The sequence below is a fragment of the Danio aesculapii genome, chromosome 23, assembly GCF_903798145.1.
Source record: "Danio aesculapii chromosome 23, fDanAes4.1, whole genome shotgun sequence".
Lineage (NCBI taxonomy): Eukaryota > Metazoa > Chordata > Actinopteri > Cypriniformes > Danionidae > Danio > Danio aesculapii.
The window spans coordinates 49,776,833-49,802,417 of record NC_079457.1 but is presented as its reverse complement, the minus strand read 5'-3'; the positions used below and the strand labels follow the sequence as shown (position 1 = coordinate 49,802,417).

At 42.0% G+C, this 25,585-nt stretch overlaps 1 protein-coding gene across 1 annotated transcript in view; it reads right to left on the bottom strand.

The window, feature by feature from the left end:
- hdac7a (histone deacetylase 7a) overlaps positions 1-25,585 on the bottom strand; it is a 119,175-nt gene that overhangs the window by 8,954 nt on the left and 84,636 nt on the right. The window contains 13 exon segments of the mRNA XM_056450028.1: positions 4,594-4,691; positions 5,257-5,376; positions 5,840-5,927; positions 9,086-9,141; positions 11,654-11,761; positions 18,784-18,833; positions 18,976-19,096; positions 19,914-20,047; positions 20,308-20,527; positions 20,835-21,017; positions 21,870-22,057; positions 23,960-24,113; positions 24,788-24,889. Of these exon segments, the coding sequence (XP_056306003.1) occupies positions 4,594-4,691; positions 5,257-5,376; positions 5,840-5,927; positions 9,086-9,141; positions 11,654-11,761; positions 18,784-18,833; positions 18,976-19,096; positions 19,914-20,047; positions 20,308-20,527; positions 20,835-21,017; positions 21,870-22,057; positions 23,960-24,113; positions 24,788-24,889 (1,622 nt within the window).

The window sequence follows — 25,585 nt, the reverse complement described above, 5'->3', positions numbered from 1 at the left end:
TCGACTAATTTGGCATCGTACGATGTCTAACGTGAAACATGGTGACGGACAATGGCATCGTAGGCGGTGGTGAATTAAATATTTATGAATAATTAATGAATTCATAATGAATGAATTATTTGTAGCCTACAGTTTCAACTAGCTGACCCGTATGGTCTTTATTTTACCCATAACCAAATCATAAATAAATAAAGAGAAGTTCAAGTCAATCACTTTTCCGCGGGCATGAATAGGCAGAGTGATCTCGTTATAATGGCGTCCACAAACTTGGTTGGTAAAAAAGGGGCACAACCAACAGGAACCAACCAACAGAGGTTTTCAGCGGTATAGTGTGGAAGCAGAGCTGTTCAGAAATGCTAGGTGATCCGCTAATGTGGATGTGGATCATTTTCATTCTAAAATGCCATTTTAAACTAAGATGTACTAGTGTAAACGGGGCCTGAGGGTGAGGTTTTCGAGAGCGGTTTGCTGCTGCAATGGGGGTGGGGTGGAGGATCGAGATGCCGGCTCAGCATCGCGATGTGTATAGGCCATCTGCAATGGATGATGGCATCGACTATCAACCCAACCCTAAAATCTCAGTCTTGGCTTCAGAGGACTGCTGGACTGCTGATGATGCTTTAGGGTCTTTGTATTTTGAAGACTAAAGCTTGGAAGAGCAACCACCCTCATGCTTCACAACATCTCGTCTTTATGAACGACAGACACAATTTTGGTCTGCAAAAGATATATTGTCCTGGAAATAAGCAATATTGCCATTCATTTTTGGGCACAGTTGGCTTGTGACAAAGTCATTGACTGGCTGTATAACGTATACCTCAATTTTTACACATATATGCCAATGCAGATGCAAACACAGAGTGTAGTTGTGTGCAGTTATGTGCCATCGTATGTTTTCATGGTAGAGTTACAGGAATGCATGAGGTTTATAAACTCTTGTCCTGACATCCACTGCAGCTTGCACTTCTGCTTTTGCAGTTTTACCTGGTATGGGTGCCGCAAGGAGGGGGTTGGGGGGGAAGTTATGATGATTCTAAGAGCCAACGCCGTTTTGGGGCCCCCAGAATTACTATTACTGGGCCCAATCAAACCACCCATCCCCCTCTGCCCCCCTTGATCTTCATCTTCGTCTGCGACTGCCCACCTTCAAGAATGTTGTCATGGGGCCCGTACTGGCCAGCGGCGCCCCTGTTGCCTTGTCTACATTGTGAATCAATGCACCCAAAGCATGACCCAAACCAACTCTGAACTAACATCTTTGCATGCACAGGGATCTGTGCATGCAAACGCCAGCGGTCTGTACTGTTCTGATGACCAAACCTACACACACCTTGTGTACGCAAAGAACTGAAGTATACTAGTATGGGTATAACTCTGTGAGATGACAGGCAGCAAGATGATCATGGCACAACAGATGTGTGTTATTATCTGTCCGTACACTACTGGACTCTCTGTTTCGCAGTTTTACATCAGTCCTGATCAAAGTCGACACAGCAAACACACTCATGTGAGAAACTTGCCCAAAAGACTCCAAGAAGAAAGTCTGCTTGTGTTCCTGCTAGAGTCGACGAATTCTCCAACAATGACACCGGCTGAAGCCCAGCGTGAGCAGGGCAGTGACTGAAGTGTTGAATTAGCGATGGTTAATAAGCGCTCTCTCCTCTTCTTCCTTGTTTTCCTGCTCTCGCTGGGTTTTTTCTTTTGGATTTTGCCTCTTGAGCGCATCACCGGCGAGTTCAAAGCGACCGCCGCTCATCTGGATCCTATTTGGAGCTTGTCGTTCTCCTCACGTCACTGACAGCCCGCCATCTGGGAGCCATTTGCCTTAATTACCCAGGATCCTCCACTGCGCCCCCCCGAACATACCCTCACCGATCTTACCAACCCCGCCTCCCCTCTAGACCAATAAAACTACCCACGCTCCCCTGTGTGGAGAGAACCACTCCAGTTTGGGTGGAGGGGGAGAGAGAGAGAGAGAGCAGCATTCATTAAAGACCAATAAAAGGAGGAGAACGAGTGTATAAGACACAGGAAGTCAAGGAGAGACAGGCTGGTTTGAGGCAGAATATTCCCCAAACGTTCAGATCTTTCTAGACGCCCACCCACTTTCACATAGCAATGCTGGTTAGCGTGTGGTTAGCAATGCCTGCTTGGACCCAAACCAAAAACCCGAAGCAGGCTTCCTTCAAAAATGCAACTCACACACTCACACTCACACACACACACTTTTAATAACACCACCCACCGGCGGCGATTAAGTGGCATGTGGAAGTGGCCCAGCTCCAGTTTGATCCCGGCACAATGAAAAAGCTGGGAATCATTTGAAGGCCTGCGAGCATTTCAGACTACAATAAACACCTCCGCTGATACAGGCTGGCAGACGACAGAGCAGGGAAGACCAGGAGAGGAGAAAAACTCTACAGTATTGATCCTCAAAGCACAAGAGGAGAAAGAGAGGTGATATGAAGACCAGTGAAGGCTGAACTCTCCTTCCTCCAATCAGTTTGTGCTCATATATAAAACTCTTGAACACTACACTGTTTACAGTGACGTCTCAACATCCAGAAAACAATCTGCACGGCAGGAGTTTTAGTAACCGCTGTATGACTAGTTCACATGCCTCTCGCCCACTACTCTCTTCACTTATCTGCTGCAGATGATTGGAGTCGTCTGCAACTCTTTTATCCATCCTTTAAAAACTCAATCTAGTTAATAGTACACGTCTTACTTAGTTCTACATGTTATTATCATCTGCACTTGTGCATTTGTTATTGCATTGTGTCCTTGATGCTTCGTATCTGCTTCTAATGTTGCTTCCTACAGAACTAGCTCTCCACTGACTTTCCTAGTTAAATATTCATTCATTCTCCTTCAGCTTAGTCCCTTTATTCATCAGGGGTCGCCACAGCGGAATAAACCACCAACTATTCCAGTATATGTTTCCCAGTGCTGGGAAACACCCACACACACACCCACACACACACACACACACACACACACACACACACACACACACACTCACCAATTTAGTTGTTTAAATCCCCTATAAAGCATGGATTTAGACTGTGGGGGAAACCGGAGCACCTGGAGAAACCCACGCCAACACAGGGAGAACATGCAAACTCCACACAGAAACACCAACTGACCCAGCCGGGGCTCAAACCAGAGACCTTCTTGCAGTAAGGCCACAGCTGTAACCACTGAGCCACCGTGCTTGTTAAATGAAGGTTATTAATTAATGAAAAGGGTGATCAGGCAATGCAGAGACTCCACAAGGCCTCTAAAGTGAATGGTGGTGTAGTTGTGGTCAGACATCTGGACCGAGGATGATCCTGAACTGAGTCAACACAACACCACTGTGCTCCTGACATTAGTTGTTCCAGCATTATTGACTGTCACAGAGGTCTCCACCGGGGTGTGATCCAGTACCAGATAGTTTCTACTGGCCCTCAAGAACGCAAAATGACTACTTATATGAGTAATATGAGGATTACTTTACTGTGAGGTTATTGTGACAGAGGAGTTAACTATTATTGGACTGAAACGAGAGGTGCGTTCTCCACCTGCTTTAGAGGTTATGTGTTTCTGCTCCAGCAGAGGGCAGTGTGTGTTCTCTCGTTTCTGAACTTACGACCCGCACAGACGAAACGTAAAGAAAGCAGCGTTCAGCTCCATCATCACAGCAATCACCTCTCACCATGGAGGATTCAGGACATCAACATGACATCAGACTGACGTTGTACCCCAATGTTGTGGGGACGTTGCATTTTGTTTGGAAATGAAAATCGAGTTGACGTCAGAACTCAGCATCAGGCTGACATCAATGTCAAACATTGGCCAGATGTTGCATTTTGGTTACTTTCTCAACCTAAAATCAACCAAATATTAACGTCTAATGATGCTACAGCTTGACGTTGCATGGACGTTACCAATATGACGTCTATTAGATGTTGGATTTTGGTTGCCGTACCTGACGAACAAATGTCAGTATTTGACATCAATATGACGTTAGTTTAAGATGTTGGCTCATGTTGGATTTTGGTCACTTTAATTAATTAATGTTGATCACCTAATAATTAGCTAAATTACAGCCATAAAAATACATTTACACTAGGGTGAGTAAAGGATGAGGATTTTTATTTTTGGGTGAACTATCCCTTAAACACAATAAATGATTGAATATGTTACAAAAATACGTCCATGGATTGGAATTGACCCGCTTATAAGAACATATTTCCAGGGGATACTGGGATTCCAGGGGTGCACAGTTTGTACAGTGATATTTCCAGTCTTTCAGTAGATATAGTATTATATGAGACTGGCTTTATTTACCAAACATGTGGATCTAGCTGTATTTGCATTGAAATGATTCAAAAGAGATTTGTTTTTCCTTGATGTTGTAAGTTTTTAATTCCTATACTCACACAATCATTCAGCATTAATCTGTATTTATTTTGGGTACTAAATTCTCTGCAGAAATAGCAAAAAACACAACTTCTGTAGATTCTGTCCGGCTCTACTGGACCTGTTGTTAGTACATGAAACAATCTGAAACAACTGAAGGAAAAGTGCATGAAAGATTTGGAAAGCTACCTGAAGGCAGCCAGGTACTCCGCATCCGCCATGGGAGGCTCCAGTCCACCAGTCCATGCCACATTAACATTGAAGCCCTCGCCGGCACCAGAACCCACCTGGGATGAATCAAACACACACACACTGCTGTTAAACCTGCAAAACACACTGCGTTCCCTCTTCAGCGTGTGTGCTGCAGGCCATCATGCGGATACTGCTGCTTGCGCAACAGTGACACACTGAAACCCTTGAGTCTGAGGGGGATCTGAGAGCTTACACGGCATCACAACAACACACTGCAGAGAATAACCATTAAACACAGGCAACGAATGCATGATTTCAGGAGATAGAGACTATTGTGACGTCATTAAGCATTTTAATGAGGCATTACAGCTAAAATGAAGACTCAAAAGCACAAGGCTGCTCTTAAAGTATGCCTCTGATTGGAAACAAGCTAAAACACCTCTCTTTAAGCTTTACTAAGTAAGAAAACAAAGATCAATAATCTTCAATCAATCATAAAGATATCACACAATCTGATCTTGATTTGTGTTGTGTTCCAGAATCAAGATCAATGAGGTTTGCTGTCTTGAAATACGACTCACTCTTGAGCTCATAAGGAGATGTAAACAAGCTAAGGAGAGTCGTGTTTGTCTCCATAGTCAATAATGTTAGCGTACAAACCTCTGCTGGTCCTCCACTGCCGGGGAAGAAGTTTCCATTATCGTAGCGATGCAGAGAGATGTAGAGGATGCTGGGGTCATTGTAGAAGATCTCCTGAGTGCCATTGCCATGATGAACATCCTGAAGGGTTGAGGAGATGCTGTCAGATTATATAATAGTGTACATGCAGAGGATCTCTACGGCTTTAACAGCTAAGATCGGCCACAGTGACAGACCACTGTTCTTTACACACACACACAGGATGTAAAGAATGACCCCCGAAATGTTCAGTAATCTTAAATCTTTATACTTTACTACTATCCTTCAAACACTCGCTTTTCTCCACTTATCAGCAGTAAATATTCCCTCATCCTCAGATTATTCTGCTTGTTTTGAGGAGAAACTCTCTTCATCTTGACTCATTATGTCTGAAAACAACACTACATTATTAACATGTCTAGACGATGCTTCTTGATTTCAGAGTTTTAGATATTTGGACTGAAGCGAGACTGAATCTCTCAGTGAGAGCAGCATGTGTGCAGTGCGCAGATGTAAATGAGTGTGTGTTCACTAGTGTACTGCAGTGTGTGTGTGGAGCTCTCACCCAGTCAACGATGAGGATCTTACTGGCGCTGAGCTTCTGCTGGAGCTGTTTAGCAGCGATCGCCACCGAGTTGAAGAAACAGAAACCCCTGAGAAAGACAGAAGAGATGGAGTCAGGCCTGCCAGGACACCACATGCCAACAACTACTGGAAACACAACAACATGAGTGTGTGTGTGTGTGTGTGTGTGTGTGGAGCAGCGCACACTGCAGAACTCTGATACACACTCACTGTAGGACACATGAGCATCTGAAGATCCTACAGTAAACACAACGCACTGCACTGGATAATAATAGTGTGTGTGAAGCTCCAGCAGATGATCAGACAGGACTGAAGGAGCAGAGAGAACCGCTGAGGTGTGTGTAAAGAGCGAACGCAGCAGAGGTGGACAACATTAAACCAGCGGCTCTCCTCCTGCACACGCCACAGCTTCATCATCAAGCCATAAATATCATGCACGCACGCACACATGCACACACACACGCGCACGCACTCACAAACACAGAATTTCACATATATACACTCGAAAACACACTTTTGCATTCATACGCTCTCACACACACTCTCATACACACGCACGCACACACACACGCACGCATACACACACACACACGCGCACGCACTCACAAACACACAATTTCACATATATACACTCGAAAACACACTTTTGCATTCATACGCTCTCACACACACTCTCATACACACGCACACGCACACACACACAAACACAATTTCACATAAATACACTCACAGACATGCACACTTACTCTCACACACACGCACATACACAGACACACACACACAATTTCACATATCCACTTATAGACACACACAAGCACACGCACACACACACACACACACACACACACAAACATTCCCTCTCTCACAAACACACAGAGACACACACACAGACACAGACGTGCTGACGCTGCAGCTGAATGTGAGGTGACAAAGTGCACATGTGCAAACACAACATCCACGTCAGACAAACATAACACACACACACACACACACACACACATGCACAGGAAGGAGAATTGACCTCGTCAGCACAATAAATATTCACGCGCACAACACTACAGCTGATCTGTGCTGGCTGACACACATACGCGCACACACACACGCGCACACACACACGCGCACACACACACACACACACACACACACACACACACACACAGTCTATAATCAATAACATGCAGGATCTAGAATTCAGACAGAGGAGGGGGAGATCAATCATATTCTGTCTAAACAGAAGAGGTTTAAGGTTCTGGAGGTGATGATCAGTTCATCACGATCTGCACTGAAATCTCCCGTTAAATAGAGATCATCACAGAGCTCTTCCAGTTGTTTTGTACATCAGAATGTGACGTGATTGAGTGTTCAGTCATTTAACCCCTCATGTCTCAGTCAGAGCTGTGATTCAGGGATGTTTGCCACTTTATTAGGTACACCTGTCCAACTGCTCCTAATGCACATTTCTAATCAGATGGCAGCAGCTCAGAGCGTTCAGACATGTAGAAATGGTCAAGACGATCTGCTGCAGGTCAAAGCGAGCATCAGAATGGGGAAGAAAGGGGATTTAAGTGACTCTGAACGTGGCATGGTTGTTGGTGCCAGACGGGCTGCTCTGAGTATTTCAGAAACTGCTGATCTACTGGGATTTTCACGCACAACCTTCTCTAGGGTTTACAGAGAATGGTCCGACAAAGAGGAAATATCCAGTGAGCGGCAGTTCTGTGGCCGCAAATGCCTTGTCTCACCCCAGTCTGAGGTACTCTGTACATCGCTGCGTTCATCTTTCCCTCTATCCTGACTAGTCTTCCAGTTCCTGCTGCTGAAGAACATCCCCACAGCATGATGCTGCCACCACCATGCTTCACTGTAGGGATGCTGTTAGCCTGGTGATGAGCGCTGCCTGCTTTTCTCCAAACGGTGTTCACTCCAAAGAGTTCAGTTTGAGTCTCATCAGAGCAGAGAGTTTAGTTTCTGATGGTCTGAGAGTCCTTCAGATGCCTTTTGGCTAACTCCAGGTGGGGAGTGTCTTCTGTCTGGCCACTCTACCATACAGGCCTGATTGGTGGATTGCTGCACAGATGGTTGTCCTTCTGTAAGGTTCTCCTCTCTCCACAGAAGAACGCTGGAGCTCAGACAGAGTGACCATCAGGTTATTGATCACCTCCCTGACTAAAGCCCTTCTCCCCCGATCGCTCAGCTTAGATGGCCGGCCAGCTCTAGGGAGAGTCCTGGTGGGCAAACATCTTCCACTTACGGATGATGGAGGCCGCTGTGCTCATTGGAGCTTTCAGAGCAGCAGAAATGTTTCTGTAACCTTCCCCAGCCTCGTGCCTTAAGACAATCCTGTCTCGGAGGTCTTCAGACAATTCCTTTGTCTTCATGCTTGGTTTGTGCTTTGACATGCACTGTCGACCCTGGGCCCTTATATAGACAGGTGTACGCCTTTTCAGATCATGTCCAATCAGCTGAATTGAGCACAGGTGAACTCTAATGAAGCTGCTGAAACATCTCAAGAACGATCAGTGGAAACAGAATGGACCTGAGCTCAATTTAGAGCTTCACGCCAAAGCCTGTCAATACTGATGTACATCTGATTTATCAGATTTTTATTGTTAATAAATCTGCAACAATTTCAAGAACTCTTTTCTCACATTGTCACTATGGGGGATTGTGTGTAGAATGTTGAGGAAGTACATCAATTTAATCCATTTTGGAATTAGGCTGAAACATTAACAAATGTGGAAAAAGTGAAGCGCTATCAATACTTCCTAGATGCACTGTAGATGGATAACACTCACGTAGACGTGGATAAACCTAACCGCCAGCCTAAACTGAACATAACCGGCAAACAGATCCCTGAGTTCTGATTGGCTGATTAGAATGTTGTTCCAGGATCAACATACAGTACATGTTAATCCAGAAACATGTCCTACCTGGTCAAATAAGGTTGGTGGTTTTCAGCATTCTTCAAAACATCTCCTTTAGTGTTCAACAGAATACAGGACGGTTTGGATCCACTTGTGAGAGTGTAATCAGTGTGTCATTTTTGGGTGAACCGAATAGTATTTTAACTTGAGTGTGATCGTTGGTGCAACAACACACTTGTGTGTGTGTGTGCGTTTGTGTGTGTGTGTGTGTGAGAGTGTGTGAGAGTGTGTGTGTGTGTGCATGCGTGCGCGTGCGTGCGTGCGTGCGTGTGTGTGTCTGTGTGTGTGAACTGCAGACTTACATGGGGTTTGAGGGGTCTGCGTGATGTCCCGGTGGTCTGACCACAGCAAAGCCATTCTGAAAGATGGAACGCAACATGTGATTAACTCCGCATTGAGCAGTTCCTCTCTCACAGAAAGCATGCAGCAGAGTTCAGCTCCAGCAGTAAAGGCTTTCCCTGAGACCTTCATTATGTTTAATTAGCAGCAGGGATCGGGCTCGTTATGCCTTCATCAGTCGGATCTGCTGCTGTTGCTACTTGCTTTATTTTTATGTGGAGCGACGATTATTGCAGAGGCCCTCTAAAGGAAACGAGCGCTCGATTCTGATTGGTCGACGCATGATTTGAGTGTTGACTGATGATGCATTAATGAGATGTGGGAAAATAAATACATGCATGCTGAAGGAAAATGACTGCACATAAACTTTTACACAACTAACACATTACAATTGATCTCTTATGTTCTTAATGAGTCTAAGAAAATAAAGACATAACATAATATTATATTATTATTATTACATTATTATTATATTATTATTATTATTATTATTATTATTATTATTATTACATTGTTGTTAATATTATTTATTATTATTTATTATTACATTATTATTATTATTACATTATTATTACATTATTATTATATTATTATTATTACATTATTATTATATTATTATTATTATTATTATTATTATTATTACTACATTATTATTATTATTACATTATTATTACATTATTATTATATTATTATTATTATTATTATTATTATTACTACATTATTATTATTATTACATTATTATTACATTATTATTACATTATTATTATATTATTATTATTATTATTATTATTATTACTACATTATTATTATTATTACATTATTATTACATTATTATTATATTATTATTATTATTATTATTATTACTACATTATTATTATTATTACATTATTATTACATTATTATTATATTATTATTATTATTATTATTATTATTATTACTACATTATTATTATTATTACATTATTATTACATTATTATTATTATTATTATTATTATTATTATTATTATTATTATTACTACATTATTATTATTATTACATTATTATTACATTATTATTATTATTATATTATTATTATTATTATTATTATTACATTGTTGTTAATATTATTTATTATTATTTATTATTACATTATTATTATTATTACATTATTATTATTATTACATTAAGAGTTTGTAGATATTTGGACCAGAAAAGACCAATCTCCAAGTAAATAAAGCGTTTGTTTTTTGCAGTGTGTGCTTCAGTCTGGTAGTAGATGTGCTTTATTCGGAGTGATGAATTAAAGCAAGAAGTGGCATGTAGCGTGACAAAATGCTGTGATAAACAAAAGCCGCTGTTTATCCCAATGCAGCTTTACAGAAGAGCAGTCATCAGACATGCGCTGTCCTGATCCACAAGTCTGAAACCTTCAGTGAATCGACTGAATCAGCGATGCATTTTTAGCCTCATATCTAAGCTTGATTTCTCAGAGAGCCGTGACATCAGAAGATATGCTGAAGAGCAAGATTTATTTTCAGTCTGAAGCACACAGTTGGAGCTGGTCCCCAGTGTGATGTTCTTCAGATGTGTCTCAGTCTGGATGCTCTGGCAGCACAAATCAGCTTCTTGTAAATCTACTTGAAGGAACGGTATGTCATTTTGGCCACTAGAGGGCACGTGTATTCACAACAAACAAACAGGGAGAACATGCAAACTCCACACAGAAACACAAATTGACCCAGCCGGGACTCGAACCAGCGCCCTTCTTGCTGTGAGGCAACAGCGCTATCCACTGCGCCACCCATTAATATATGTTATATATAATAAAGGTGCTGAATGTGAACTGAACTTGTATGCTTGTTCTATAATGAATGTCTTGAGCTGAATAATGTGTTCAGTGTTGTCAGTGTTGTAGAGCTAGTTTGCATTGAATCTGTCACTTCCCTATTTTATAATGTGTATAAAAATAAGCACAATACAAATAAAACTGGCTTGACCAGAACTGAAACTGCAGAGCTGTGAACTGTGAGGAAGCAGTTCAGTCTGAAGCGCTGCTCAGTAAAGCAACATGTATCTCATTTACAGGAGTATAGTCATCTTCTTTTGAAGACAGTTAAACAATAGAAAGATCCATTACATGAATACACGAACCTCCCTTTGTACATACTGAAGATGATTATTCACAAGTGTCTGTTTACACTATTAGTATTAAATGTGCTTTTGTCAGTGCAATCACAGGTGAACAACACCAAACACAAGTGTAAACGGGATCTAAAGTGTTGGAACTGTCAGGTGTGACGTTATTATACAGCTGATTGGGTAGTTTGGGTAGGAAAATCCCTATCTGGGTTGTACTACACTGAAACACAAGGACAGACAGAACTGACCTGTTGTGTTTAACTACTGTTGTAAACAAAAACTAAATGTTGTGAGTATTTCTGTAAATGGAGCAGCATGGCTCAGGTGTCCACACAGTTTTAGATGCAATATGTGCACGAGCCCTTAAGAAGTCAGTTTCATTACGCAGTTGAAATGCAGCATTCTGAGCAGACCTTGAGTTCTCCTTTAGCCACTCTGAAGGCCAGCTCCGTCACACTGCCGGCCGCCATGCGGGAAGCTGTCGATGTGTGCATCTCATTCCAGATGGTGTCATTGTCCACCTGTACAAATACATACAGAGTAAGTTAACAAAGGACCCTACTTGAAGGCGCAGTGTGTCATTATGGCCACTAGAGGGTAAGTATTTATTCATGACAAACAAAAGTGTATTGTGATGGCTCTGAGTGTGGAATCATGGGAGTTGTAGTCCTATGGGTCTCCTACAGAAATCATGTTGATGATGAGTAAAGCCTTCAGCACTTATTATCATGCTAGTATGAGCAAGTCTGAAAGAAGCGAAACGAGAGAAACACTGAACTAAACGTTGCTTCGCCAACAACAAAAAACAACAGGATATTTTCATCGGCTTCTGGGTTATTTGAGAAAAGAAGCTCTCTAAACAGCTAAGATTATGACTCTTATTCATTGAGTTCATCATTATAATCTTCATAAAAGTACACTTTATGGATTTTAACACCTAAATACAGGAGTAAACAGTTAAATACAGGCTAAGAGAACATGACACCATGCTAAAAGCTTTAAAAAACACCACATGCATTTCATTTCTAACACATCAACTTACCCACAGCTTTTGTTAAATATGATTCTTACTTCATAGATTTAAAAGCACCGTGTGTGATTTTGGCCACTAGATGGTGTTTGTTTGCAATAAACAAAAGTGTATCTTGGTGATGCAGTGACTGAGTGTGGAATCATGGGAGTTGTAGTTCTACAGAAATCATTTTGATGATGAGTAAAGTCTTCAACTCTTATTATCATGCTAGAATAAGCAGAGTACGAAACTCTTAAGTAAATGTTGCAGTGACACCTTTATTCTGTAAGTTGGCATCATTCCACTTCCCCAACAACAACAACAACATCAGGATTTTTTCACTCAGGAACACACGCACGCACGCACGCACACACACACACACACACACACACACACACACGTTCATTTCTCTGGATTTGAACATTCGTCAAAACATTTGGGATGATGTGAGTACATAAATCCACAACACACTCTATAACACTGCTCTATACTGTTAAACTTGCTGATCTTAAAGAGTTTCAGTCTCGTTTCCAGTGCAGATTTCTACAAATTCTCAAATCATCGTCTTGTTTTCAGAAATAATGAATCAAAATGAAGAGAGTTTCTCATTAAAACCAGCAGAATAATCTGACAATGGAGGAAGTGAAATAATCTTGTTCTTGATTATATTTAAGATTGATTTTCTTCCTCCATCGTCAGATTAATCTGCTTGTTTAAGGAGAAACTCTCTTCATTTTGACTCAGTATTTCTGAAAACAACACTATATGTTTTGTCTAGTAAATGCTTCTTGATTAAAGAATATTTTGGATATTTGCACCAGAAACGAGACCCAAACGCTGAGTAAGAAAAGCATTTTTGCCTATTTTAATGAGAAAATCATACTTTATTTCCTCTAATTCCACCATTGCAGCATGATGAGCAACACAGCTGGCCCGCTGCTTCATGTGCATTAAACCCAAATTAGCACTTGATTTGGTGAACGTTTCTCAGTGTAGACGCCTCCACCCAAACTCTGGCTCTCATAATCCCCCAGCGCCGCGCACATGACAAATAATGGATGTCAGTCACCCATCCTGCCAGAATCAAATGATGTAGCTGAATCGTGTTGGCGTACACGAGCACATTTATCATTATGACAGGCATGATCAGCCTTCATAAATCTGCAAAGCCGCAAACAGCGGTTCAGCTGAAGGGCATGACTGCGTGATGCCAGTGCTACACACTGCACAACGGGCATTTCTGGAAAAACATAGACCGATCAAACTCACACACTGCAAAAAACACTGCCTTTATACGTTTCTGTCTCATTTCCAGTCTGAATTTCTACAAACTCTTAAAACCAGAAGCATTTACTAGACAAGCAAAACATTTAGTGTTGTTTCAGAAATAATGAGTCTATATACATGCACTATAGGGGAATTGATCAACTACACTGGCCGTAGAGTGTGTGAGTGTGTGTGGGTGTTTCCCAGTACTGGGTTATAGCTGGAAGGGCATACGTTGTGTAAAACATATGCTGGAATAGTTGGCGGTTCACTCTGCTGTGGAGACCCCTGATAAATAAGGGACTAAGCCAAAGGAAAATGAATGAGTGAAAACTTACTGTATATTGTTCACCACTGTGTGATATCCGCTAGTGCTGTTTGCGTGTGTGTTACGTTGTGCGTACCAAACGTCCCCACAAGTACAGCAGTACCAGTAAATTTTGACCTTGTGGAGACATGTTTTGGCCCCCATAAGGAACCGGCATCTAGAAAGCATTATGACTCAATGTGTTTATCCAGCTCTATTAGTATAAGGATCAGTCATGCGTGCTAAAGTATTTACATGCTTATTTTTGTTGTAAGCATCCACAAGCTGAAGTGTGTTATGAATTACTCAACGTAAACTACACTTCAAGAACACACTGAAGGCCGACTCTATAAATAGATTTCCTGTTATGCGTCATGCTAATGGCATGTTTAAATATTCGGTGTGTGTGGTCTGCTTATTGACATAAACACGGCCTCTCATCACTGCGCCAGCGTATGCAGATTAGCATACTTCACCATTCATTTTCCTTCAGCTTAGTCCCTTATTTATCAGGGGTCACCACAGTGGAATGAACCACCAACTATTCAAGCATATGTTTTACACAGCGGATGCCCTTTCAGCTGCAACCTGGGGCTGGGAAACACCCATACACACTCATTCACACACACTCATACACTACGGCCAGTTTAGTTCATCAGTTCCCCTATCGTGCATGTGTTTGGACTGTGGGGGAAATCGGAGCACCCGGAGGAAACTGACGCCAACCCGGGGAGACAGCGTCTGATTAACCCTACTGTAGTATTTTATTACTGTATAGTATAGTATAGTATAGTATAGTAACACTGTTGTAGTATTTTTCACAAACTGACAAGAAAACCAAATCTAACAGTAATCTGTGAGCACTGGGAATCATATTGTATACAGTCCTGCTACTGAAACACATTGGCCAATCACACACACATGTACAGCTATCTTTATGGGGACTTCCATAAATGTCGATGTAATGGTTTTCGACAGTACAGACAGTATATTCTCCCCCAGCCCTACCACTAAATCCAAACCACAGGAAACAATCTGCATGATTACATCTTCAAAATACTGCATTCTGTGTGATTTATGAGCCCGGTTCCTCATGGGGACCAAAAAATGTCTCCACAAGGTCAAAATTTACTGGTACTGCTGTACTTGTGGGGACATTTGGAACCCACAACGTAACACACACACACAAACCTTATCAAACAATGCTAACGCATAACACACAGTGGTGAACAATATTGCTTTTCATTCATTCATTCACTGATTTTCCTTCGGTTTAGTCCTTTATTTATCAGGAGTCACCACAGAGGAATGAACCGCCAACTAGGGTTGATAACATTATTTCACGTAGCGATACTATACTAGCTGAAGTATCGTGATATCAAGTAGTATTGCGATACTGTAATTCATAACTCAAATCTATGAAATAAGGACAACTGTCAGAAATACTGAGCCACAAAAATACATTAAAATAAAGGTACTAATAACAGAATGAAAGAGTAGTTTTTCAGCAAAATTAGGCGATATGAAGTGGTCAGAATTATTTCAGTGTGTCCTGTTGCTCTTTTGGGTTTTCCAGCTATTGTTTTTGTTTTTTTTAGTCTTATCAGGTATTCAAAATGTCACTTCGTGATTGTTGCGGCTGTTGCAGGTACCAAATCATATTAACAGGAACAGAAATGAACTGATTCAGATGTGTGTTTGAACTGAAGCGTCAGAAAATCTTAACTAGGCTTAATTCTACACCGTTTCACAGCCTTAAAGAGCTCCACAGACACATTAGCACATACAACATTATCTATTGTAGATAAAGCGTTAATGACGATACTACTGTTTACAAACTACAGTGGCACCGCCAGTATTTTAGAGCCATAGTATCACGATAATACCATAGTAGCAGTAAACCGTGCAACCCTACCGCCAACTATCTCAGCATATGTTTTACACAGTGGATGCCCTTACAGCTGCAACCCAGCACTGGGGAAAATATCGGTTTTGTTAATAGAATAATGTCCCACTAATTATAACTCTTGTTCATAGTCTCACAAGCAATTATACTAAATAGGAAACCAAGTGCTCCAAAAGAGGACAGAAACAGATTCATATTTCACACTTCTGAACGTTCTTTAAAGGCACATATAATAGTGCGTATCGATGCATTTCAGTGCACTGGGAGAGTTTAGTGATTGAGAGAGCCCCGATCAGTGCACTAACTACTGAACAAGGGTGCTGATTGAGACGCACCCAAAATATCTCACTGAACGAGACTCAAGGGTCATTTTCTAATGTAAAAACCAAAACTTGTGCTTGATCTGAGGTGTAATTCCTGTCTGCAGATCAAACAGAGCTAATCATTAGCCAATAAAGTGGTATTGACGGTGCAGAGCAGTATTATGGGGTGGTCATGAGAAGAAAGAATCCGCTTTATATCCCCTTTTGTTTGTTGCCCTTCTCCCCACATATTCCTTCTCTTTTCTCTTTCATTTTCCCCCTCATCCTTTTTTTTCTTCTCCTCCACAACTTGCATTGCTTGTGGTTTGGCACTGGGAACAATGAGAGGCTGGAATTTCTTTTATCCTTCATGGCACATATTGTTCCAATCACTCCACATGGACCTGCTCTGAGCCGATCGGCCCAGTCAACATTTTCTCTGAGCTCTGCTGTCCTGTAGACTGTGCTGAGATCAGCGCTCTGACCTCAGAAGAGTCCAGCACAATATACATCATTTCAGCATCGATACGGCAGTGTGTGCATCCACAAGAGCCATGTCAGAAGATTCTCATGTTTCTACTCTGAATATCCACAAACTCCTAAATCGAGAAGCATTTTCTAGGAAAGCACATAATGTAGTGTTGTTTTCAGAAATGAAGAGTCAAAATGAAGAGAGTTTCTCCTTAAAACAGGCTAAATAATCTGCCAATGGGGAAGCTGAATTAACTAGTTTTCGATTTAAAATAAGATTATTTTACTCACCCCATTGGCAGATTATTCTGCTTGCTTTAAGGAGAAACTCTATTCATTTTGACTCATTATTTCTGAAAATAACTCAACATGTTAAGCTTGTCAAGAAATGCTTCTTGGTTTCAGAATATTTAGATATTCAGACTAGAAACACGACAAAAACTCAAGCTATGAAAAGCATTTTTGCAGCGAGTCACTGCAGAGTTTAACCAGAATAGAGAGAGCGTTGATCATTTCTGTGTGTTGTTAAGGCCTGTGATGGAGCCTTTCAGGAGAGTATCAAACATTTGGGCAAGAAAATGTCTGATGTTTGGAGGTGTAATAGATTGATGGTACTTCATTATTTATAGAGTGGGTCCGGACAGTATTCAGACGCCCTTAAGTGTTTCACTCTTTGTTATACTGCATTGAAGTTCATTGTTTTCCTCATTAATGCACACACAGCAGCCCATATCAACAGACAAACACAGAATTGTTGTCGAATTGTTGACATTTTTGCAGATTTATTAATGCAGAAAAACTGAAATATCAGCAAATGTCAACAGTTCAGTGTTTTTCTGTCAGTATGGGCTGCTGTGTGGACATTAATGAGGAACACAATCAGCTTAAATGACTTTAGCAAATGGCTGCAATAGAACAAAGAGTGAGACATTTAAGGGCATCTGGATACTTTACGCACCCACTGAATATGACACTTTTATCATATACATATTAAGAATTATTGTATAGTCCAAATATCGACATTTCAAAGTGAAAATAAGATTATTTAATGACACTGGCAGATAGTTCAGCTTGCTTTAAGGAAAAACTCCTAATTTTGACTTATTTCTTCTAAAGGTGAAAAGAAATCAATATTTTTCCTTGATCTAAGTGTTTTGATCTGTGTTATATTTGATCTGCAGCAACAATGTGAACGTCTATAAAGACATGTTTGATCAGTAACTTCTGACTGTATAATTCTGCAAACACTGAGGAGATTTCTCTGCATGACAGACCTGTGAAGGGCAGATTCACCTGCTGATTATTAGATATGACCAGTGTTGGGTAGTTTACTTTAAAAAAGTAAAAGATTACAAATTACTGACTGCCACTGGAACATTGTAATCTGATTACATTACTGATTACTTCATGTAAAAAGTAATCAGATTACTAATTACTTTAATTGTAAAACATATAAAATATAGTGCAGCTCTTTCAGTAATTTAATATTCACTGAGAAACATTACAATGGGTTGATCACAGCAGCTCGACATCTCATCATTCACTTGCTCCATCCTGTTTGTCTATATTTGAACACAAAAGAAGACATTTAGAAGAAACCTGGAGACCTGTAACCACTGACATCCATAGTCTGCAAAAGCACTGCCTAAAATCTCTATTTGTAATGTAAGTAACACAACTACACTGAGTTTAGTGACTGTAATCAGATTACACACATGTAAACTGTCATTCATTACATCACTAATTCACCAAAACTCTAATTAGAGGATAGTAAGGCACTACTGAGGAACACCTAACACCCAACTGTGGACATGACACACATGTGGATGATGTGTGGAGATGACTGACTCGTAACTGTCTGCTAATGAGGAAGGAGTTTGTCCCACAGCTCACACACTCTTCTGTTACACACTCAGAAGTATCTACTACTCATTCATTCATTCTCCTTCAGCATAGTCTCTGATCATCCTCATCAGGGGTCATACACACTCATTCACACACACACTCTTTCGCCAGTTTAGTTAATCAGTTCCCCTATAGCGCATATGTTTGGACTGTGGGGGAAACCGGAGCACCCGGAGGAAACCCACACCAAAACGGGGAGAACATGCAAACTCCACACAGAAACACCAACTGACCCAGCCAAGACTCGAACCAGAGACCTTCTTGCTGTGCTAACCACTGAGCCACCGTGCAAAGAAAGTACATACTTTTAGGAAGTAGTGTAAGTATGCAGATTGGGACGCAGCAAGTGTGTGTTGGTGTGTGTTTTCACTTACCCCGACTCCCCCGCAGGGCAGCATGACGAACATCCGCTGTGACAGAATGCCTGTTGGACACACAGTGACGTAACGCAGATTAGCTGTCATTCTCACACTCCACACGGACATAGCCAAGCCTTTAGTCACTGAGAGAGTGGCCTGTGTGTGTGTGAGTGTGTGTGTGTGCGTGTGTGTGTGAGTGTGTGTTACCAGCTAGTTTGCGGTTGTCCAGTTTGAGTCTGTTGAGCGGGTTGGTGCCGTACAGCAGGACGTGTCTCTCCGTGTGCACAGACTGCAGCTCCTCTAAGGTGGCTTTCCTCCCTCGAATACTCTGAAGAGGAAGCAGAAGACACCAATACACCATCAGTGTGTGTGTGCTTCAGTGTGAGTGTGTGTTCAGTCTTCTGTCAGTCTATGTCACTCCTGTCTCTGTTCATCTAAAACTCCACATCTATAATCCTCTTAGTCTATGCTGACATTATCTTCAGCAGCTCAAACACTCTAATGGCTAATGGACAGACGGCTGCTTCTCACTCAGGGCTGCTGTTTATGCTAATGAGATGGAGAGATGGGCACTAGTGGGCGGGGCTTTCCCCCTCTGATGACACGTACAAAGAGAGAATGTCAATCAAAGTGTTTCTGCATCAAGTCTGATTAGAACAAACACAATTAATTACTGTTCACCATTAGAGGAGACTCAAAAGATGCTTTTCTAAGAGCTTCTGTCTTGTTTCTAGTCCAAATATCTCAATATTCTCAAATCAAGAAGCTTTTTCTAGACTAGCACTAAGTATAGTGTTGTTTTCAGAAATAACAAGTCAAAATGAAGAGAGTTTCTCATTAAAACAAGCAGAATAATCTGACAATGGAGGAAGCAGAATAATTATGTTTTTTCTGTTGACACTAGATTATTCTGCTTCCTCCATCATCAGATTATTCTGCTTGTTTTAATGAGAAACTCTCTTCATTTTGACTCAGAAAATAAAACTACACTTAGTGCTAGTGTAGAAAATGCTTCTTGATTTGAGAGTGTTTGGATATTTGGAGCAGAAACGAGACTGAACTCTAAGTGAGAACAGCATTGTTTAGTGGTGTGTAATGTTTGAGGAGATTCTCGAGCGCCCTCTTGTGGACAGTATTGGCAGTACCTCACACTGGCCCCTGAGGCCCCTCTCCTGCAGGCGGGACCAGATGCTCTGGATTCTCCCAGCATGCTCTGGGTGACTGCTGTTGTCTCCACATGTGCACTGGTGCTTCAGCATTTGGGAGTCGTACACCAGACCTGCACACACACACACACACACACACACACACACACACACACGCACACACGCACACACACACGCACACACACACACACACACACACACACACACACACAGAGATATGCGCATCAGAGTCAGTGAGAGAGATTGAGTGTGTTTCTATGCACATCTTCACTCAGAGATGAAGTGTCCTGTTACTTTACTCCTCCACAGCTCATCTCTTATTCTTCAGTAGAATATTAAGGCGTGTGTGTGTGTGTGTGTTTGGTGTGTGTACCAGTAGTGAAGCGTGGCTGGCTTTGCGCCGGCTCCGCTGGTGTGGCGAGCGGCAGGGTTTTTTCAGGCAGTGTCAGTGATGTGGAGGCTGGAGACGACTGTGTTCGGGAGAGCGGCCGGTGCTGTCCGCCGCCGAGCATCATGGGAACCGCCAGCGTCTCCATCTGAGCCGTCTGTCTGCGCAGCTGCTGGAGGTGTTTCTGTGTTTCCCACAGACGCGACTGCAGAGAGAGAGAGAGAGTTTCAGCATGATGAAGGAACACACGTCAACATGAGCTGCTGTTGGAGAATCAGACTGAGAGGGTTTTAGAGAGAGCGCAGTAGCTCATCAGTGTGCCGGAGATCCTCCTCAATACAGCACAGGCCTGCACAGGGACCTTCAGCCATTCTTCATGCCAACATTTTAATAACACTACACAATCCTGTTTAAAAATCTGTTATTGAGTCAGACATATCTGTGTAGGAACAGCCTGCATTGCTTTGTGCTGTATGTGTGTTTGTCATCATGTTGTGTGTGTGTTGTCTGACCTGGTTGAGAATGAGTGTGTGTTGCAGGTTCATCTGCTCCTCCTGATTCTCCAGCTCTCTCTGGGACTCCGCCCTGCCCCGCCCCTGGTGGGCATCACCTGTTGTAGGCCCCGCCTCCTCTGAGTCCATGTCCTCTGAGGGGATCTGACGGAGACGCGGCTTCTCACTCGACTTCTGCATCAGCTGAGGACACACACACACACACACACACACACTCTTGGGTTAAGTTAGAGATAGATCCAGGCGGTTGTTATCACAGAATAAAGTCTGACAGGTTTATCAGCAGCCTGATGTGAAAATACAGCACATCAGTGTTTTTACTCTGGCATGAGGAGGATCACTCTATAATCAGATCTGCAGGAGAAACACTTTAGTTTAGTTTGTTTAGTACAGCAGATAGTCAGGAACACTTTACAATACGGTTAATGTTAGTTTATGTATCTGTTAATGTAAACAAACAATCAACAATTAGCACGGCTGTGTTAGACTGAGGGGTTTATTCTGTGATAACAGCCACCCTGGATCCACCCAGCAGGTACACAACATCATAAGGCATTAATATTAGGTCAGGGTTAGGTCATGACGTCAGGTGATTAAAATTCAATATCTAGCCAGCGTCTAAGGACAACGTTATTATGACCTCCAATAATGACGTGAAGTTACGTTGATATTTGGTTGATTTTAGGTTGATTGGACATTGACGTCGTCCTGATATTAGGTTCTGACGTCAACACGATTTTCATTTCCAAAACAATCTAACGTCCCCATGACGTTGGAGTACGTTGGGGTACAACATCAATATGACGTCATGTTGACATCTTGTGCCTGCTGGGTACTGTATGCAGGTTATTACACGGCTACTGGCCACAAAACATAACAGTCGGACACTAACCACTGTTCTGAGCTGTAAACATGAAGCTGACAGAACTGAACACTGCTGAATAAAGCATACAGCACATCTCTATGGCTGGTCTGCAGTGAAATGCAATCAGTGCTGCAGATATGCTCTGCTGTGTGCATGTGCTGTGCTCTTACCTTGCCCAGGTGTGTGTTCTGCTTGAGTCTGTGCAGCAGGTGTGTGCTGTGCTGCTGCTGCTGCAGCAGGTGTGGGTGCGGCTGCAGGCGGCCGGGACTCTGCGGCAGCGGCTCTGAGCGCGTGCGACTCAGCGGTTTATGAGGACCGGACGCACTGAACTGCAGAGGAACCGGACCCAGACCTGGAACTGAACACACACACACAGAACACACAGGGGTGAGTTAAAGATTTACAGTAGCCCCTCCAACATTCTTTAAAGGAGACCTGTTCTGCCCCTTTATGTGTGTGTGTGTGTGTGCGCGTGTGTGTGTGTGTGTGTGTGTGTGTGTGTGTGTGTGAGTTTGAGCTGAGAATAACACACAGATAATGTTCTCTAACTCTCTGAAACTGACCCTTTCAGGCTTTGATCCTAATTGTGGTGTCTTGTAACAGTGATTTCTGCATAATAGCTCCCCTTTAAATGCTCTGTGAAACTAAAATGAGCTTTATTAGATGTTGGTACTGTATCAGTGTGTTAGTGTTAAGGATATCTATACGCTAGTGTGCTTTAAAGAGTGACACACACAGCATTGCAGTCATCATATAGAGCAAGGACAAATCAAAAGAGCTCAGAGTATGGCACATCAATAAGGACTGGTTGTTAGCCATAATTACACTAAATAACACTACATGCACTCTGGGATCTGCTTATATGTCCTGTTTATGGGTGTAGCTTCATATGCAGATTTCACTGCACAGTTTTGATTGGTCAGTGTTCATGCAGCTCTCCTAATATAAAGGGAAGCACTGCTCAAATGAATGAACTGTTTTAATTGTTTAATTCATCACTCTGCAGTCTTCAGCACATTATTATAGTCAGCTGAATCTACAAGCACTGTTATAGTTCTGCTATAGCAGACGTGACTAACCCTGTTCCTGGAGATCGACCTACCTGCAGATTTCAGCTGCAACCCATATCAAACACACCTGCCTGTAATTATCAAGTGCTGATCAGCTCCTGATTCATTGGTTCAGGTGTGTTTGATCAGGGTTGGAGCTGAACTCAGGAAGGTCGATCTCCAGGAGCATGGTTGAGCACCACTGGTCTATACTGTAGATAAACATAGCTAAAACCAAACATTACACTTTAATTGAGAAAAGGTCAAAACCTAAATAAATTAAACAACAATCAAAACAAGGAACATCATGTAGCCATTTTAAAAAGAGTTATTATTGAATAACTTAATTATATTATGATCTAATTATATAACACACAGATAATAAATGAGTATTTCTTGTGTCTTTAATGAACAGAAAGCTCTGAGAACAACTCTACTTTATATCTTTACTGATCAATGCTGTTACCTTCACTGAATAATACACAGCTGAATAAATCTAATTATCTATTTATGATATAAATGATGAGTCAGTTTAAATGTCTGTGTAACAAAACAGCTTTGTATAATGTAGTATTCATGTTTTTCTGTGGATGTGTAGCCCATATATATATATATATATATATATGAAGAGTTCAGATGCAAAATCCTCTAAAAGCCATCTGATATTGTCTTCAAAAATTATACTTGTTCTCAGACTTGTGTGTGTGTGTGTGTGTGTGTGTGTGTGTGTGTGTGTGTGTGTGCGTGTGTGTGTGTGTGCGTGTACGCTCAGGAATTTCACTTTTATAGTGATGAATAAGTTATTTTCATTGCCTTTAAATTGAAATAACTGAACATAAACATTAGGAGGCTGACAAAACTGCTCATTTAGGAGAACACTTCAGACGGCATTTAGAGGTTTTTACATCTGAACTCTTCATATATATATATATATATATATATATATATATATGTATATATACACACACATACACACACACACATACACACACACATGTCAAAACAGCCTTGTATTCTGCATGTGATTTATCTTTGCCCAGCGCTAATAACTCCAGCTAACTGTTTATTTTAGTGACATTATTCCCAACAGCAGGACTGTGATGTAAAGAAGTGAGCACTAGATGGCGCTGATGTTGAGTGTGTGTTGTTTGACTGGTGTGTGTGAGGGTGTGTTTGTCTCTGTCTCTGTGTGTGTGTGTGTGTGTTCTGACCGGCCAGCAGTGGTGTGTGTACGAGTCCTGATGGCTCCAGTATGAGGACGGGCTGCATGAGCGGCTCCTCCACACCCAGAGGGAGCAGAAGTGGAGACGACCCAGACACCAGCGGCACACGACCCAGCTTCAGGGAGCCCAGATCACCCTCCACCTGCGCACACACACACACACACACACACACACACACACACACACACGTTTGTTTATGAATTGTGGGGACATTAGACAGGTTTGCAGTGTTTTTATTCTGCACAGACTGGATGTTCTCTGTGTTGGAGATGTTCATGTCAGCTTTATCTCTCCTCAGTGTGAAGGTTGGTGCTGTTTTGTAGCTTCAAAACTATCAATAGTGATACTGACATCTAAAACACTTCATCTTAGGGTGTACTCACACTAGGTACAGTTGCCTTTAACCGTGCTGAAGCCCCCCACTCACACTGCATTATTACCCTCTAAACCTGAGCACGCTTCGGTTTTCGCTGATGCTGATGCTTAACACCTCTTCCAACCGGGCCAGGGCCGGCCAGCTGAACCACACCTGAGCCCGATTCAGAGCACTCACACATCTCAAACGAATGGGGAAACATACAGCTGGTACATACAGCTAGTGTTCAGAAGAGTTACTGTAGAGCAGCGATGTATTAATGCACGCTATGCACAAGGCCGGCGCCGTGGGTCACACCGATCACTTCACACAGAAGAATAAACCAGCCTTAACACCCCAAAGATGACTCAGAACAGCTGGTTCTGCTCAGTGTTGATGATGAATGTACGTGAGTGTGTTAGTGAGCGCGGTAGATCTGGACTGAGGATGAGATCGGGCACCTTGCTGTTTGCAGGCAGGCCGAGTGTGATGGTGGGCAGACCAGAGGAGCTCTGGACGGTGAAGTGAGACAGAGAGCCGTCCTGGAGCAGCAGCCTCTGAGCCTGAACACACACACACACACACACACACACACACGCACACACACACACACACACACACACACACACACACACACACACACACACACACACACACACACACACACACACACACACACACACACAGATTACACAGGTTTCCATTGTTTTATAGTGCACAAACTGTCATTTCTATACAGATATTCTATATATTGCCGTGTGTGTGTGTGTGTGTGTGCATGTGTGCGCGTGTGTATCTGTGCACATGTGTGTGTGCATGTGATGGTTTGTTGCGTGCGAGTGGACGTGTCTCGGGTGTGCAGCTCGTCAGAGAGTGCATTAATGTGCATGCGTGTGCGTGCGTGCGTGTGTGTGTGTTTGTGTGTGTGTGCATGTGCGTGTGTGTGTATGTCCTGCAGCTGTCCTCTGCTGTCCTTCTCTAATGTCTGTGTTTAAAACATGTCATTATCCTCAAACATGCTCCGCTTCCTTTACCAGAGTGATATACAAACACCCATCATGCCTCACCGTGTGTGTGTGTGTGTGTGTGTGTGTGTGTGCACATTCATAATAGAATATAATAGAATATAATAGAATAGAATAGATATATATATACACACACTTTAAAAAAAGAAAGATCTTACTGAGTTTAAATAAATCATTAATTTGACCTTAAATCAAAGTGAAACCAGATTATTGATGATTACAGTGGCATTAGCA